Raw genomic sequence first — 15,522 nt, forward strand, 5'->3', positions numbered from 1 at the left:
TGGCATAGGACCCACCCCTATCCCGATGTGGGCGGGAGAAAGAGGAGGGCCAGGTCCACCCCTTGGCTTCCAGCTACTTCTCAGATGCAAGACAGCCCCTTTCCCCTCTGAGTCTCTGGGCTAAGCGTTGTCCCAGTAGTGGAGAGATGGCACCCGTCGGGGGGAAAAGGGTAAAGAAGGTGAGAGTTATGGGGCTTGATCTTTTTGTCTGTCCGTCCGTCCCGCTGTCCGTCTGTCTATCTCTGTCTTGTTTGCCTGTTGCTCTGTGTGTGTCTTGTTGGGGTTTTTGCAGGGGGGAGGGGAAAAGACTTCCTGTCTGTCTCTCTGTCTCTTGTCTTTCTGAATTTCTTCCTCTGAGAGTTTCTCTCTGCCTACCCTCACCACCACACACTCAAGCTACCGCCTTTGCTCAGTCCAGACCCGCAGAGCTGTCTTGATGGGCCTGCCGCTGCCTTTCAACTTTTGTCTACTTCCACTCCACGTCTCTGCCCCCTTTCTCCCTCCCCTCTCTCTAGGATTACAAACACAGGTCTTGTTCTCTCCCTGCCCCTCCCCCTCCCCCCAAACAGTCTGAACTCCCTGCCCCGCCCCCCCGACTGAAACTTCCTTTCCAAACGTTTCGAGGGGTCTCTCACTAAGTTGCAAAAATTTGGTTAGAAGTTGTACAAAGCAATGCTCAGATCCGTAAAGGTTCAACCCTATCCTCTCGGTTAGTACAGGAATTTGGGGAGGGTGGGATCGGGGATGAATTTTACAGAGACAAATTGAATTTAGAAAATTAACTGTCTGGGGCAGCTAAATGGTACAGTGGAGTCAAGAGGACCTGAGTTCAAATGCAGTCTCAGACTATGTGTGATCCTGGCTGGACAAGTCATTTAACCCCGAAAGCTTCCTAAAGCCAAAAAAAAAAAAAAAAAAAAAAAAAAAAAGAGCTTTCTCTTAAGATAGGCTACAGAAGGGTTGGCCAGGTGGTGCAGTGAGTAAGAGCACCAGCCTGGAGTCGGGAGACCCCATCGGTTCTGGCCTCAGATATTTAACACCCACACAAAATAACTGACCGTGGAACCTTGAGCAAGTTACTTAACCCCAATTGCTTAAAAAAGAAGAAGAAGCTGGAGGTAGCCTAATCAGAGCCCAGGAATTCCTACACCTTCCCTCCTGTCTCAGTGTTTTCAGGATTTAACAGAGTTTCCAGATTCTTATGTGGACTCATTCAAACCTGCTCTAGAAATAGTAAATATTGGGGGGGGGGGGGAGAGATGGGCCCCCTGGAGCAAAATATTGATCATTTAATTATTGTTGTATGACTGTTGTTTAGATATTCAGTCACAAATTTAGCATGCTTTAGAAAACAAATCCCAAATCTTGACTGATTGAATGAATGATGAATATCTGATTGTTATTTTTGTGTTAAATATCAGAGACAGTATGGATGGTGTAGTGACTAGAATTCAGGAATTAAACAAGCACATATTTGATAGAGTATTAGATTTAGAGCCAACAGGAAGTGGGTTCAAGTCCTACCCCACAGATGGAAGCTTGGGGAACCTTGGGGAAATCACAACCTCTTGGCTTCAGTTCCTCATCTATAAAATGGGGGAGAAGAAGAGCTTGAAATAGATGGCCTCTAAGAGTCCTTTCAGCTCTAAATCTGAGTCAGGCACTTAATGGCTGTGTGACTCTGGGCAAATCATTTAACCTCTATATGCCATGGACAACTCTCTAGGATTTGCCTACTAAATCATAGACTGGAAGTTTCCTACAAACCTGAAGAAATTTCTGATCCTTCAAATATTTGCATTTCATATCACGGAGACCCAACCAAAGCAGGTCTTTTTATTATTTGGGGGATTGTAGTTGATTTCATGTTTTAAGACCAGAAATAGGCTTTGGAGTGTTTTGAGGGTTTTTTCTTCTCCCCAAGGTAGAATTGACAGTGTGCAAAAATAGCAAAAACTTTAAAATGAAATCTTGTTCAGTGCTGACATTAAAGACTTCCTGGTACAGTAGCTATGAACTCCATCTTCCTGGGCTATAATCTTTGGGTGCATGAAGCTAACTTCTGGTTTTAGGTTATCAGAACTGAAGCAGGAAAGAAGGCCAGTCTCTTGAGTCCACTGCACAGGAGACAGAGCTCAGTTATGCATTCTTCTAAACTCTAAGACCCTCACTGGAAAACAAAAACAACCCAGCATCTTACCATCAGCACCAAGAATTATATAGGAGGGCCAAGAACTGTGTGATCATCACTGTCCCACTGGGGCTTATCAGGGCTACAGAAGTCAATGGAACCAACTTATATATACCTTATACCTTAGTATCATGCAAAGAGGATAAAGTTGAGGCCTGAACCTAAAAGGCACCACCAGGAGAATGAGAGAGAAGTCAGGGGTTAAGGGAGAGGGTAAGGTCTAATATCAGTCATCCCATCCCAGGTACAGCAGCAACAGCAGTATCCAGACTAGAGAGGGGAATAGGACCTAACCAAGAAGGTTATATGTGTTTCACTGCCACCTTTAGGTTTATTTTTTTATTTTTTTTTTTTGGAAGGCAATTGGGGTTATGTTAAGTGTCTGAGGCCGGATTTGAACTCAGGTCCTCCTGACTTCAGGGCCTGTGCTCTATTCACTGCGCCACCTCACTGCCCTCTCACCCCTTAGGTTTAAAGGATTTGTCTTATAGGGGAGAAAGCTGCACAAATAACTACAAGACAGGAACAAAGCCTAACCATCTAAGAGTGCTAGAGGGCACTGGCCCAAACACAAAATCCCAATCCAGGAAATGAAACAGAACATATAAATAAACAGAAGATACCAAACACAAAGAAGACATACAATGGGTTCAGAAGGCCCCCAAAGTAAGCCCATAAGAAGAGATTAACTCTTTAACAACTACAGGTAGAGTCTCAGAGAAAAAGTCAGTTGGACACAAGGACCAAAATAGTGACTGGAAGTAATGAAGCAAGAAATTTTAAAAATAACTTTTAAATGAATGACAGTCTAGGAGGAAAAAATTTTAAGGAGAATAAATATCTTAGAACAGAAGATAGGAAGCCTCATCCAAGTAGTGGACTTTTGGGGGGAAAATAGAATCAAACAAAATTTATTGACACTATGAGACAAGAAACATTAGACCAAAGTCAAAAGATTGGGAAAACAGAAGAAAATATATTTACTATCAAACACAACTGACCTGGCATTTGTAAAAGGTTTAAACTCCTTTTGTCTACTTCAGAATAAAAGCAGCAGAACACTCTGCCCCAAGATTCAGACCATTCTAAATCAGTCTGTGGTGGTCTACAGTCTGAATAGAGGCAATTTCCTGGTTCCTTGTTATCTGTGCAGTTTCTTCTCCCAGAACAAGAAAAAATTATTTAACCCAAAGGTGGCACTGAAGCACATATAGCCTTGTATTCTTTCATGTGAGTGGTTCCACCTTTGGTTTGTATGCAACTAAACCCTATAGTTCACTAAGAAAAACAAAACCAGGGGCCACTAGGTGGCACAGAGCACCAGCCCTGGAGTCAGGAGGATCTAAGTTCAAATCCAGCCTCAGACACTTAACACTAGCCGTGTGACCTTGGGCAAGTCACTTAACCCCAATTGCCCTACCTCCCCCTTCTAAAAAGCAAAAAGAAAAACAAACAAATACTAACCTGTAAAATAGGTCAAGGAGGTACAATTTTAGAATCATGAAACTCTTTAAAATCCTGATGAACCAAAAACAACAAAAACTAAACACTATATCATCCGAGAAAATTTCCCAAATCTATTAGAACCAGAAACCAAAGTAAAAATAAAAAGAATCCACTAATTACCAACGGAAAGAAACCCTAAACTGAAAACACCAAGGAATTTTATAGCCACACTATAGAGCTATAGAGAAAAAAAAAATACTGCAGTCATAAAGAAATAGTTCAGGTACCAAAATACCACAGTCAAGATATGACAAGAATTAGAAGCATTTACTATAAAGGTGAGAAACTATTGGACTATGGTATTCCAAATGGTAATAGATAAAAAAGTTACAAACAAGAATAACCTACTCTGCAAAAGGGGTAAATGGATACTTAGAATAGAGGATGAAAAGACTGGAGTTGAGTAAAAACTTTGAAATGCAAACATAATAATCAAGGGAAACCTACAAAGGTAAATATATTTGAGCAGTTGAAACGGGATGAATGATGATGAGGTCATTACATTCAAATAGAGAAGAAGCAGGTATTCCTTTAAAAATGTTATTTATTTTAAGGATCGAGGGAGACATTAAATAAAGCAAATCCAGGGCGTGGATGTAAATTTGTTCTGTTTTGTTGGTTGTAAGAAAGTAAAGAAAATGGAGACACGGAGAAGAAAGGGGAGGAATTCACTCTTTTATACAAATAGGGTGTTTGGGAAGATGAATATACAAACATGGTGGAAAAGGTGAGGAAAGTGGGCATCTCATGACCCAACTCTTATCCTAACGAGAGAAAGGAAATTAGAAAAGACACACACTCCTTTCTTTTAAACTTACGTACTTTGCTTCTTCCCTCCCCTTCCATGGCACCACCTCGCCTAATTCATTCCTCCCTGGGCCACTTGGAAACTGGCTATTGACCGCAGTGCAGTGTGTCAGGCGAAGAAATCGTGTCCCCGTCCGCCGTCCAGATCAGCAGGATAATGCGCTCAGATGACGCCAACTTTGCAGGCAATGTCCATGGAGGGACGGTTTTGAAAATGATAGAAGAGGCTGGGGCTATCATCAGTTCCCGACACTGTAACAGCCAGAAAGGAGAGACCTGTGTGACAGTCTTAGCCAGGGTGGAACGCACAGATTTCCTGTCCCCCATGTGCATTGGAGAAGTGGCTCATGTCAGTGCTGAGATTACTTACACCTCGAAGCATTCGGTGGAAGTCCAGGTCACCGTGGTGTCGGAAGACATCCTCACAGGTGCTAGAAGAATGACCAACAAGGCAGCGCTCTGGTACGTGCCCATCTCACTGAAGAACGTGGATAAAGTGCTTGAGGTCCCTCCTTTGGTGTACACCCGAAAGGAACAAGAAGAAGAAGGCAGGAAGAGATATGAAGCTCAAAAGCTGGAACGTATGGAAACCAAGTGGAAGAATGGGGAGATAATGCAGCCTTCTATTAACCCAGGGCCGTATACTGTCGGCTACAGCCAGTCCACCTTGATACATCTAGTGGGACCATCAGATTGTACTCTACATGGCTTTGTGCGTGGAGGTGTTACCATGAAGCTAATGGATGAAGTAGCTGGGATTGTGGCTGCCCGCCATTGCAAGACCAACATTGTTACGGCTTCGGTGGATGCCATTAACTTTCACGACAAGATCCGGAGAGGATGTGTCATCACCATCTCTGGACGTATGTCCTTCACAAGCAATAAGTCCATGGAGATCGAAGTCTTGGTGGATGCTGATCCTGTCGCCTTGCATCCCCAAGAGAGATTCCGTGCTGCCAGTGCCTTTGTTACCTACGTGTCCCTGAGCAAAGAGGGGAAGACACTCCCTGTACCTCAGTTGCTGGTAGAGACTGAAGAAGAGAAAAAGCGGTTCGAAGAGGGCAAAGTCAGATACCTTCAGATGAAAGCCAAGCGGCAGGCCCAAATAGATGCAGTCGCTCAGAAGTGACCTACCTGAGCTGCAGTAACCCAGGAAGATGCAGCTTGGAAAGAATTTGTTTGTTCCTTCAGAAGCAACTCAGCCAAAAAAAAAAAAAAATCCTATTCCCTTTCAAAATTAGTGTTCTGTGAAATATTTGTAATGTGGTATTAACCTACAGTATATTCCAAAAATGTATACACCAAAGCTTTTTCATATTACTCCAATATAAATGCTATACAGTATTATTCTAAACTGTCTCAAGTCATTACATGGAAAAACTTAGAAAATCCTACCGTTGCCCATTGTAAATTATATGAAGAATACCATAACATTAATAAAGCTATTTTGGCTGGAGAGGGAAAATAATAAACTTATGTACTTTATTATAGTTATCCAAGTGGCAAAGTAACATGTAGATTAGGAATCAGTCTTAGAATTAGAAGACATAGGTTGGGTTCGGCAGTTAATAGAGCACCTGCCCTGTAGCCTGGAGGATCTGAGTTCAAATCCAGCCTCAGACACTCAAGACTTACTAACATTGTGACCTTGGGCAATTCACTTAAGCTCTCTCAATGACCCAGGCATCTCTGCCATTCTACATGCAAAAGAGGTACCAATTAGTATTAGAAGAGGAATTTGCCTCTTTGGGAGTTCCTGATCCAGATGAAATCATAGATTCAGCCCAAAAACTTACAGTTATTACATGTACTGGATAGATGTCCTCTAGCTATTTAAAACAGGAAGACAAGTAACAGCCTCTGGGCTAATATCATGATATCTCAAACTAGACATGGACTTAAGAAGCTATGGAACCTATCAGAAAGAGTGACTTGGCATCAACTATATCAAAACTCAAGTCATACAGAGGGATAGATTAGACTTTGCATATCAGAAAGATCTCAGTCCCAAACTGCCTGTGTGGCCATAATAAGTTACTCAATTATCTTAGGATAATTAATAATAACCTGTTTCCTCATCTGTAAAATGGGTATAGTACCTACTCTTTAAGGGTTAGCATCAAGTTCAACTATAAATCACTTTGCAAACCTTAAAGCTCTACATAAATGTCAGTTACTAAGTTTGGAAAGAGTCACTACTGGATTGGCTACAAGGTGAAAAAATGTTTCATACCCTCCCCTGCTGAGCAGACATTTCTAAACTACATTTACCCAAGTCAACTACTATATCTTTGCTGTGTATTCTCTAAGTAAATCTCCTTTTGTTTTGGAATTTCCTACAAATATTTTATTTCCCTCAATATTCAACCTAAATTACCAAGGACTAGTCTGAGCCAGACTATTACACCTTGCAGTTTAATTTCTAACCTCCACTGCTCACCTGAAACTGCTCATTCCAAGTTTACCAACCATCTTTTAATTGCTAATCCAATGTTTCATTCTCAATCCTTAAAGTTTTCATTCTCATAATACATGTACCTGACACTGTTGATCTCCACATTGCCCTAAATATTCATTCCTCATTGGAGTTTTGTGACAGCATTTTTGCCTGGTTCTCCCTCTACATGTCTGGCTACTCCTCCTCACTCTGTGTTGCAAAATCATTATCCATGCCCTGTTCCCTAAAATTAAGTCTTCTTCAAGTCTTTTTAAAAAAGCAACAACAAACTTTCTTTCTAGGGCATTCTAGAACGATTAAATAGTGGAGAGGTTGTGATTGGTGATGGAAGTTTCGTTTTTACCCTTGAGAAGAGGGGGTATGTGAAAGCTGGACTCTGGACCCCAGAAGCAGCTATAGAGTACCCAGAAGCAGGTAAATTAAAACATCACATTTTTAAAATGTCCTCTTCTTCATGATGCTTTGTTCTGCCCTGTTGTAAGTAATGGAGATGGTTCATAGTTCATGTTCTCTAATAATTAATTCCATGGAACCTGTCCTGGTATAAAAATATATATTATATTTGTATTTATATACTATAAGCATCTAACATAGAAATATATAAAACATTTTTATATAAATATAAAAATTTATAATATATATATAAAATATTAAAGGAAAACATACAAATAAAGGTGATGTGTGTTAATCCCATTCACTGTCAAGAAACATTTATTAAATGCCTATATGAAGGATGCTGAGAATACAAAGAAGAGATCAGAAGGGAGCAACATGGGGAGGTGAAACTAGAGCCCTGAACATCAAGTCCGAGTCCCTGAGTTCAAGTCCCAACTCTGCCACTGACTACCCATGACCTTTCAAGAGTCATTTAATGACTAGAGCCCCATCTCCTCATCTGTAAAATTAGAGGGTTGGACTAAATGACTCTATGATTCCTTCGGGCTCTAACTCTTTTATGATTCTCCTTGCTCCCAAGGAGCTAACAGTCCAATGTAGCATAAAACAACCCAATTATGTTAACCAAAGAAGTCCATAGAAGAGCTCTATACAAAAATGCTATGAGAAATTCAAAGATGACTTCATAGAAGATGTGGGAATTTGGGGACATTTTTTTGAGGGGGCAAAAATTTCAAAAGTAACCTGATACCCAAGTAATTAAGTGCCTCCTCACTCAGTCTGCTTTAGGGAGATTATACAAGTCTGATGGTCACTGAATTTGCCCTGTCCTTCACCCCCACCAGTCTAATAGTTAATTTTCTCCAGAAGTTAAGGACTAAAGGTCAACCAATGAACAGCCAATGGCGCTCCTGGATAGCATAGGCCGTCCAAAATATGCTTCTCCTCCCACCCCTTCATGTTGAGGTTGCCTGTTCTTATTACTAACCTTCATCTGAAGCCTATCATAAATACTTAAGTCCCCAATTAGGTGTGACTCAGTGAATATTAGTGAATGGTTAATGAAAATGGATTAAGGATGTGCTATGGTGGTTTTCTGTTTGTTTGTTTTTATTTCAAAACCCCCTTACCTTTGCAGTACGCCAACTTCATAGAGAGTATCTGAGAGCTGGAGCTAATGTCATGCAGACTTTTACCTTTTTTGCTGGCAAGGACAATTTGGAAAGCAAGGTAAACTGGGAAGCAGGAAAATGATTCAAAATACCTTCTCAATGGAAGCCTGTGCAAATGAGCTCATCTGTGCTTTACTTCCCATGTAGAAACTATATATACTCCCCCCTTCCCTCCTTTTTCCTTCTTAATAAATGAAATTCTATAGGTTGGGGATCAGCAAGAAGGATTAAAAGTATTTCAGAGGTATCATGCTATTCTTCTTTGGGTTTATAGCAAAGCAGGGAAACTGATTCTTTTGTTTGATTGGAGTTGCCTCATTCATTTCAATTGTTGCCATTCATTGAGGTAATGTGGTGCAATGGAAAAAACCTAGCTCCTTCCCCTTGGTGAGGACCAAAGATGAAGCATGGCATTCATTCACCTCCTATCAGGGAGGCAATGGATTCACGATACAGAGTAAGACATAGATGTGGCCAGTGGGGGAATTTGTTTACTGTGCATATTTGTTACAAGGGATTGGTTTGTTGGGGGGGGGGGAGGGATGGGAAGGAAAAGAGAAATAGAGATAGGTCAACTTCAAAAAAGGAAAAGAAATAAAAGAGGATCGCTGAAGCAATTTTTAAACACAAAGAAGATAACAGGAAAAAAAAGCCAGAAAAAAATCACAGACAAGTGGGGCAGCCTTGAAAGTTATATGTTTTTTTTGTAAAAGAATCTACATAATAGAGATTTATCAGTTTCATGTAAATCATCTTCCTGTCCTACTATGTTTGTGGAAATGGTCACTTTATTTGGTGTTTGTAAATATGTAATACAATAATAAATATATAATACAATGATAATAAAAATAATAAAATAAAAAATACTAGCTCTCAAGTCAGAGGAGCTGATTTCAAATCCCACTTTTACCATGAGCATGACCTTGTGCAAGTCACTTAACCTCTGTGGGCCTCAATTCCCTCATTAGTAAAATGAAAGAGTTGACTTAGTTGACCTCTAAAGTCTATCCCAGCTCTGAACCTATGATCACTCCTACAAAATTTATTTTGTTACTTCACTTAATTTTCCTACTTTGCCCTTTCAATTGTAGCTTTAAACACTGATTTTGATAAAATTTTAATTCTTCCATACTTTGAACAAACTTCTTGTACACCTCTAATTTTCTCTTTTCCCACCCTGTTCTCTATCTGATTTTGACTTTATAGAAAATATTAGTCCTACTATATAAATCCATGTTCTCTAATTTCAGTGGAAAGATGTAAATGAAGCTGCCTGTGACCTGGCCAGGGAAGTGGCTGAAAAGGGAGATGCTTTGGTAGCAGGAGGAATCAGTCAAACTTCACTGTACCAAAGTCATAAGAATAAACTTGAAATTAAAGAAATTTTTCAACAACAACTAGAGGTTTTTATCAGAAAGAATGTGGACTTCCTGATTGTAGAGGTAATGCCCTAATAATAAAGGAAAGAGGCTAGCTAGAATGTTGGAGTCAGGAAGAACTGAATTCAAATCCTTCCTCAGTTATTTACTAGTGTGACCTTAGAAAAGTCATTTAACCTCTATCTGCCTCAGTTCCCTCATCTGTGAAATGGGGGTGATAATAGTATCTCTTTCACAGGGTTGTAAGGATCAAATGAGATAACATCTGTAATGCTCTTTACAAACCTTAAAGTGCCTTATAAATATTAGCTATGATTATATTATCAGTAAGAGCTAGAGATAAGGAAATAAGACAAAAGGGGTTCTTGAGTAATTCCTACTTCTGGACTTTTGCTCATGCTGTTCATAGTATATGGGAGTTGGCCTCTGGAAGCCCAAGACCTAAACACAGAAAGCAAGGTACTACTAACAAGGAGATGATGAGCTACAATTATCCCTTTCTCTTCATGACTTTCCTCACCATGGAGTCAAAGGTCGGCATCGCGGTCATCACTGTATTCCTGATCAGCATAAAAAAATTAAATAGGAATTTGGAGGGGGGAGTTGCAGATGTTGCAGATGATGCAGAGAAAAAGTTCAGAAACTCAGAAGTACATAAAATATATGTATAGTATTGTATAATACAACATATTTTATCTTTTGATACCATAATAATTCAGACTTCTCTGGTATAAGGGGAGGGTCAAAAATTAAGTGAATTCAACAGATCATGTAACCCACTCGATGTGGAAGGGATAACTGTAAATGCATTTGCAAAGGTCAATATTCCTTTGTGAACCAATGCCTTAAAAAAGTTAGAGCAAGAGCTTCAGAGGCCATCAAGTACAACCATTCGTTTTATAGATTAGGAGAGTTAGGGTCACACATGTAGTAAACCCTGATGAGCCCCTGGAATTTGGTCCCAACCTCCCCTGACTCTAGAGTCAGGGTGATTTTCATTTTGCTGTGGTCTTTTCTTTGGCCAAAATCCTCTCCTCTCTTCACCTGCCAGCCAATCCGAATGTTACACATCCCATACTTCTTCTTAATTTTTATAGCAAAACGTTAGGATTATCCTACCACTACCATACGATCTAGCATTGTTCTCTAGCTTTTTGTCTCTTTAGATAAACTGCCAAATTTTCAAGACTAGGATGTTTGCTTTTGTATCCCCTCCACAGTACTGGAGACATCACAGGAAATTGGTTGTTTCTGTTTTTATTTTTTGCCTATGGTCTTACAGTTTCTGACTGTAAACTCAGTGCACTATTCTAACAGCTATTAAAATCATGGCTCAGAGAAATTGATCTCTAGGTAAATCTCTTCCTAACATAGTTTCATTGTTGTACCCACATTTGGTAGATTTTTACGATTGTCGTGTAAATTAGAATACCACCTACTTTTTCTTTGATATATATTCAGTAACTGATTTTCACTTGGGCCAGTAGAGTAAGTGAAACTTCTTTCAGTATTTTGAGTATTGTGAAGAAGCTGTGTGGGCTGTTGAAGTCTTAAAAGAGTCTGGGAAGCCAGTGGCTGCTACCATGTGCATTGGACCAGAAGGGGACATGCATAATCTAACACCTGGAGAATGTGCAGTTCGACTGGTCAAAGCAGGTAAGGTTCTAATATGGGTCCTTAGCATGATCAATAGCCAAGCAATTTGGTTTTTAGTAAAGTTACTTTACTCTTTGCCTTGAAATTGAAAAAAGGAATGGGAAAAAGAATCTTTATCCCCTCAAGTGCCAGCAGAGATCCAAATATGGTAGACCCTTAACAAGATTGTCTTTGCCACCTCCAGTCCCTTATTTTTAGTGTTCTTTTCCCCTTGGGTCATACAACTACCCCTCAAGCCCTCATGTTATCTTTACTCTCCTCTAAACTCCTGTTTACCCCATGACTCAGGATCTCAGCTCTGAGATCATAGGAGTTTTGATCTGGTCTTCATGGCCTCTAAATGATAAGACAATAATGGCTCATCCCTCATGAATTTAGTCTCAGGAAACATCTGAACATGACTTTAAAGTTTCTGCTATTCTTGTTCCAGCTTCTGCTGCCACCATGCTAATTACTCCCTAGCTCTAGAATCACAGGAAGGTTGAACACATTTCGAGGACATCTGTCTTCAGTCCCTATTTGCATGAGGAAACCTTGGCTCCTTTCACTACAAATATGGAATCTGATGGAGTTCTTCCTGTGGAGGGGGGAGGAGCCAAAGGGAGACAACTTCAGTGTTTCTTTGTGCGTGGAAATACACAGACATTAAGAAGATAGGTTAGGGCGGCTAGGTGGCACAGTAAATAGAGCACCAGCCCTGGAGTCAGGAGGACCTGAGTTCAAATCCGGACTCAGACACAACACAAAAACTAGTCGTGTGGCCTTGGGCAAGTCACTTAACCCCAATTGCCCTCCAAGAAGCAAAAAAAAAAAGAAGAAGAAGAAGAAGATAGGTAGCAGTTCATTTCCTGAGCATGGCCCTAACCTTGCAGACTCCATAGGAAAGGCTAAAAATTAAGAATGAACTCATCCAGGGGCGGCCAGGTAGCACAGTGAGTAAGAGTACCACCTCCAGTATTGAGAAGACCTGGAGATCGAATCCCGGGCTCAGACACTTAGCACCCATCCAGGAACACCTGGCCGTGTAATCTTGAGCAAGTTACTTAACCCCAATTGCTTAAAAAAAAAAAGAATGAACTCATCCAGCACACTTTCTAATTTCCCATCACTCGTGTATTAAGCAGTTCTTATAGAAGCATGAAGTGTTTTTAAGTACCCATTTTCCTGGCCTCTACTTAAAACCACAGTACTATTTCAGGTTGCCTCAGACTGATTCTTGGAATATAACTGGAGACTTAGGTTCATAGCTCTTCAGCAGCAAGGTTCTTTACAAGACATTAGTCTAACATAGGTTCCCAAGGTGTGAGATATCACCCCCTGGGGTGCACTGGAATGATTCAGGGTGGGTGGTAGTAGCCTCAGGTGCAATTGGAGGGTGTTGAATAAAAATAAGGGAGCTGGTGGAAGCATAAGGAAGAGAAGAAAATTTTGAAAAACCATTAGAACATATTTCATCTGTTGTGTAACAGAGTTAAAATCATAGTGACTACATTATTTTCCAAATAAATACACAAATGCAAGTTATAATTGATCAGTGGTCAAGTCAGCTGATAGGCAAGCAAGCCAACCAGCAAGTGTTGGGGGCTGAGAGTGTCTCTCACTGTCAGAAAGTCCAGCATGCATTGGCATTAATCTGTGCATGTAATGACTTGTTTACAATACAATACTATTCAGTTCATGACACAATATTGCAGGATCAAAATTTCAATGCAGGAAAAACCCCACAAATTTACAATAAATTATTAAATTTAAGATGTCTTTTAAAAATATTTTATATCTTTTTGAGATGATGCAAATTAAAAATAACATTAAAGGGTTAAAGAAAGTAGATTTCCAGGGGATCACTGAGTAATTTATTTTTTTGAAAAGGGGGCAGTAGGTCAAATAAGTTTGGGAACCTGTGGTTTGACTCCTCCCCCCCCCCTTTTTTTTTTTCAAAAAGTGGAAATTGAGGCCCATGGGAGACCTTGGGCACTTGATTAGTCCTATGTGACATAGAGAGTAGAACATTCTCTACTTCTCAAGTCTTTAAGAATCGCAAAAGGGAGGGAGGCTAGGTGGTGCAGTGAATAGAACACTGGCCCTGTAGTCAGGAGGACCTGGGTTTGGATCTGGCCTCAGACACTTAACACAAAAACTAGCTGTGTGACCTTGGGCAAGTCACTTATCCCCAATTGCCCTCCAAAAAGAAAATCATGAAAGGGAAAGCTAATGATCTTTCCTTAATCTTTTAGGAGCTTCCATTGTTGGTGTGAATTGCCGGTTTGGACCAGAGATCAGTTTGGCCACTGTGAAGCTAATGAAAGAGGGTCTAGAGGCTTCTGGCCTGAAAGCTTACTTGATGGTGCAGTCGCTGGGGTTCCACACACCTGACTGTGGCAAGGGAGGCTTTGTGGACCTCCCACAGTACCCTTTCGGTAAGTAACTTAAAGACACTTGATTGAACATTTGCTTGGCTTCCTATCCTGTGAAGTAAAAACTGTAAGGAAGAAGCACTATATTCTGTCCTACTGACCTTGTGAGGTCAAGGAAAGTTAAAAAGTTTAGCATTAACTATAGTGAGACTCAGGAAAAGAGTGTTGTAATATGTTTAGTCTTCAACTTGGGTGGGAAATTGGCTCCAAGAGAGCAACCTCTGTCTGCCAAATAGAAGATGGTGATCCTGGAGAAGTTTACCAGCACAAAGCTTCCCATCCTCATCCAATAAGTTAAGTTCTGTAAATATCCAACAGAGATATGGCTTGGGTCTCGCCCTTTCTTTCTACTTCCACACCCACCATTCTAGTTTGGACTCTGAAAACCTCTTCCTTAACAAATCTCTCTGCTGCAAGCCCCTCTGCACAAAGAAAACCAAACAGATAATGTCCTTGTTTTTTAGTGATGTCCAACTCTTCGTTACCCTATTTGGGATTTTCTTGGTAAAGATACTGGAGTGGTTTACCATTTTCTTCTCCAGTTCATTTTACAGAAGAGGAAACTGAGGCACACAGCTTTAAGTGACATGCCCAGGTCACACAGCTAATAAGTGTCTGAGGCCAGATCTGAACTCAGGTCTTCCTGACTCCAGGCCTGGTGTTCTGTCCACTATCCACTTAGCTGCCCCAAAGACTAGTGCAAAAACACTAGAAAGCTCTGAAAGTGAAATAGGATGACTACAAGCACAAATATATCCAAACTGTAACCTAAGACTTTATTTGTAGTAAATATCTGATAAAAAGCCATCTTATCACTGAAGCAAAAGAACTACTTCCTTTACAGGTCTGGAACCCAGAGTTGCTACCAGATGGGATATTCAGAAATATGCCAGGGAAGCCTACAACTTGGGTGTCAGGTACATCGGGGGCTGCTGTGGATTTGAGCCTTATCACATCAGAGCAATTGCTGAGGAGCTAGCTCCAGAAAGGGGCTTCCTGCCTGATGCTTCTGAAAAACATGGCAGCTGGGGGAGCGGCTTGAGCATGCACACCAAGCCCTGGATTAGAGCAAGGTAGGCATGATTTCCTTTCTTGTTGTTGTTCTGTCATTTCAGCTGTACCCTCCTCTTCATGACCCTATTTGGGGTTTTCTTGGTCAAGATACTGGAGTGGTTTGCCATTTCTTTCTCCAACTCATTTTACAGATGAGGAAACTAAGACAAACAGGGTTAAGTGACTTGCCCAGGGTCACACAGCTAGTAAGTATCTGAGGCCAGATTTGAACTCAGGACTTCCTGATTCCAGGCCCAGAACTCTATCTACTGTGCCACCTAGATGCACCAACCCACATTTTCCTTATATTTTGGGAGGAAGGAAGGAAGGAAGGAAGGAAGGAAGGAAGGAAGGAAAGAAAGAAAGAAAGAAAGAAAGAAAGAAAGAAAGAAAGAAAGAAAGAAAGAAAGAAAGAAAGAGAGAGAGAGAGAGAGAGAGAGAGAGAGAAAGGAAGGAAGGAAGGAAGGAAGGAAGGAAGGAAGGAAGGAAG

General features: G+C 40.7%; 1 protein-coding gene across 3 annotated transcripts in view; it reads left to right on the top strand.

Moving 5' to 3' along the window:
• Positions 1-47: 47 nt before the first annotated feature.
• Positions 48-15,522, top strand: part of BHMT2 (betaine--homocysteine S-methyltransferase 2) — a 37,678-nt gene continuing 22,203 nt past the window's right edge. For 2 of the 3 annotated variants that reach the window (XM_069096309.1, XM_069096308.1), the window contains exons 1-7: positions 48-179; positions 7,244-7,376; positions 8,497-8,588; positions 9,781-9,972; positions 11,418-11,565; positions 13,800-13,982; positions 14,824-15,052. In XM_069096309.1, coding sequence (XP_068952410.1) covers positions 147-179; positions 7,244-7,376; positions 8,497-8,588; positions 9,781-9,972; positions 11,418-11,565; positions 13,800-13,982; positions 14,824-15,052 — 1,010 coding nt within the window. In that variant the 5' untranslated portion in view covers positions 48-146. The other variant, XM_069096310.1, reaches the window with a different exon arrangement.

The sequence above is a fragment of the Petaurus breviceps genome, unplaced genomic scaffold (assembly GCF_028583685.1).
Source record: "Petaurus breviceps papuanus isolate PSGF00001 unplaced genomic scaffold, PetGlider_PUasm1.0 229, whole genome shotgun sequence".
NCBI lineage: Eukaryota > Metazoa > Chordata > Mammalia > Diprotodontia > Petauridae > Petaurus > Petaurus breviceps.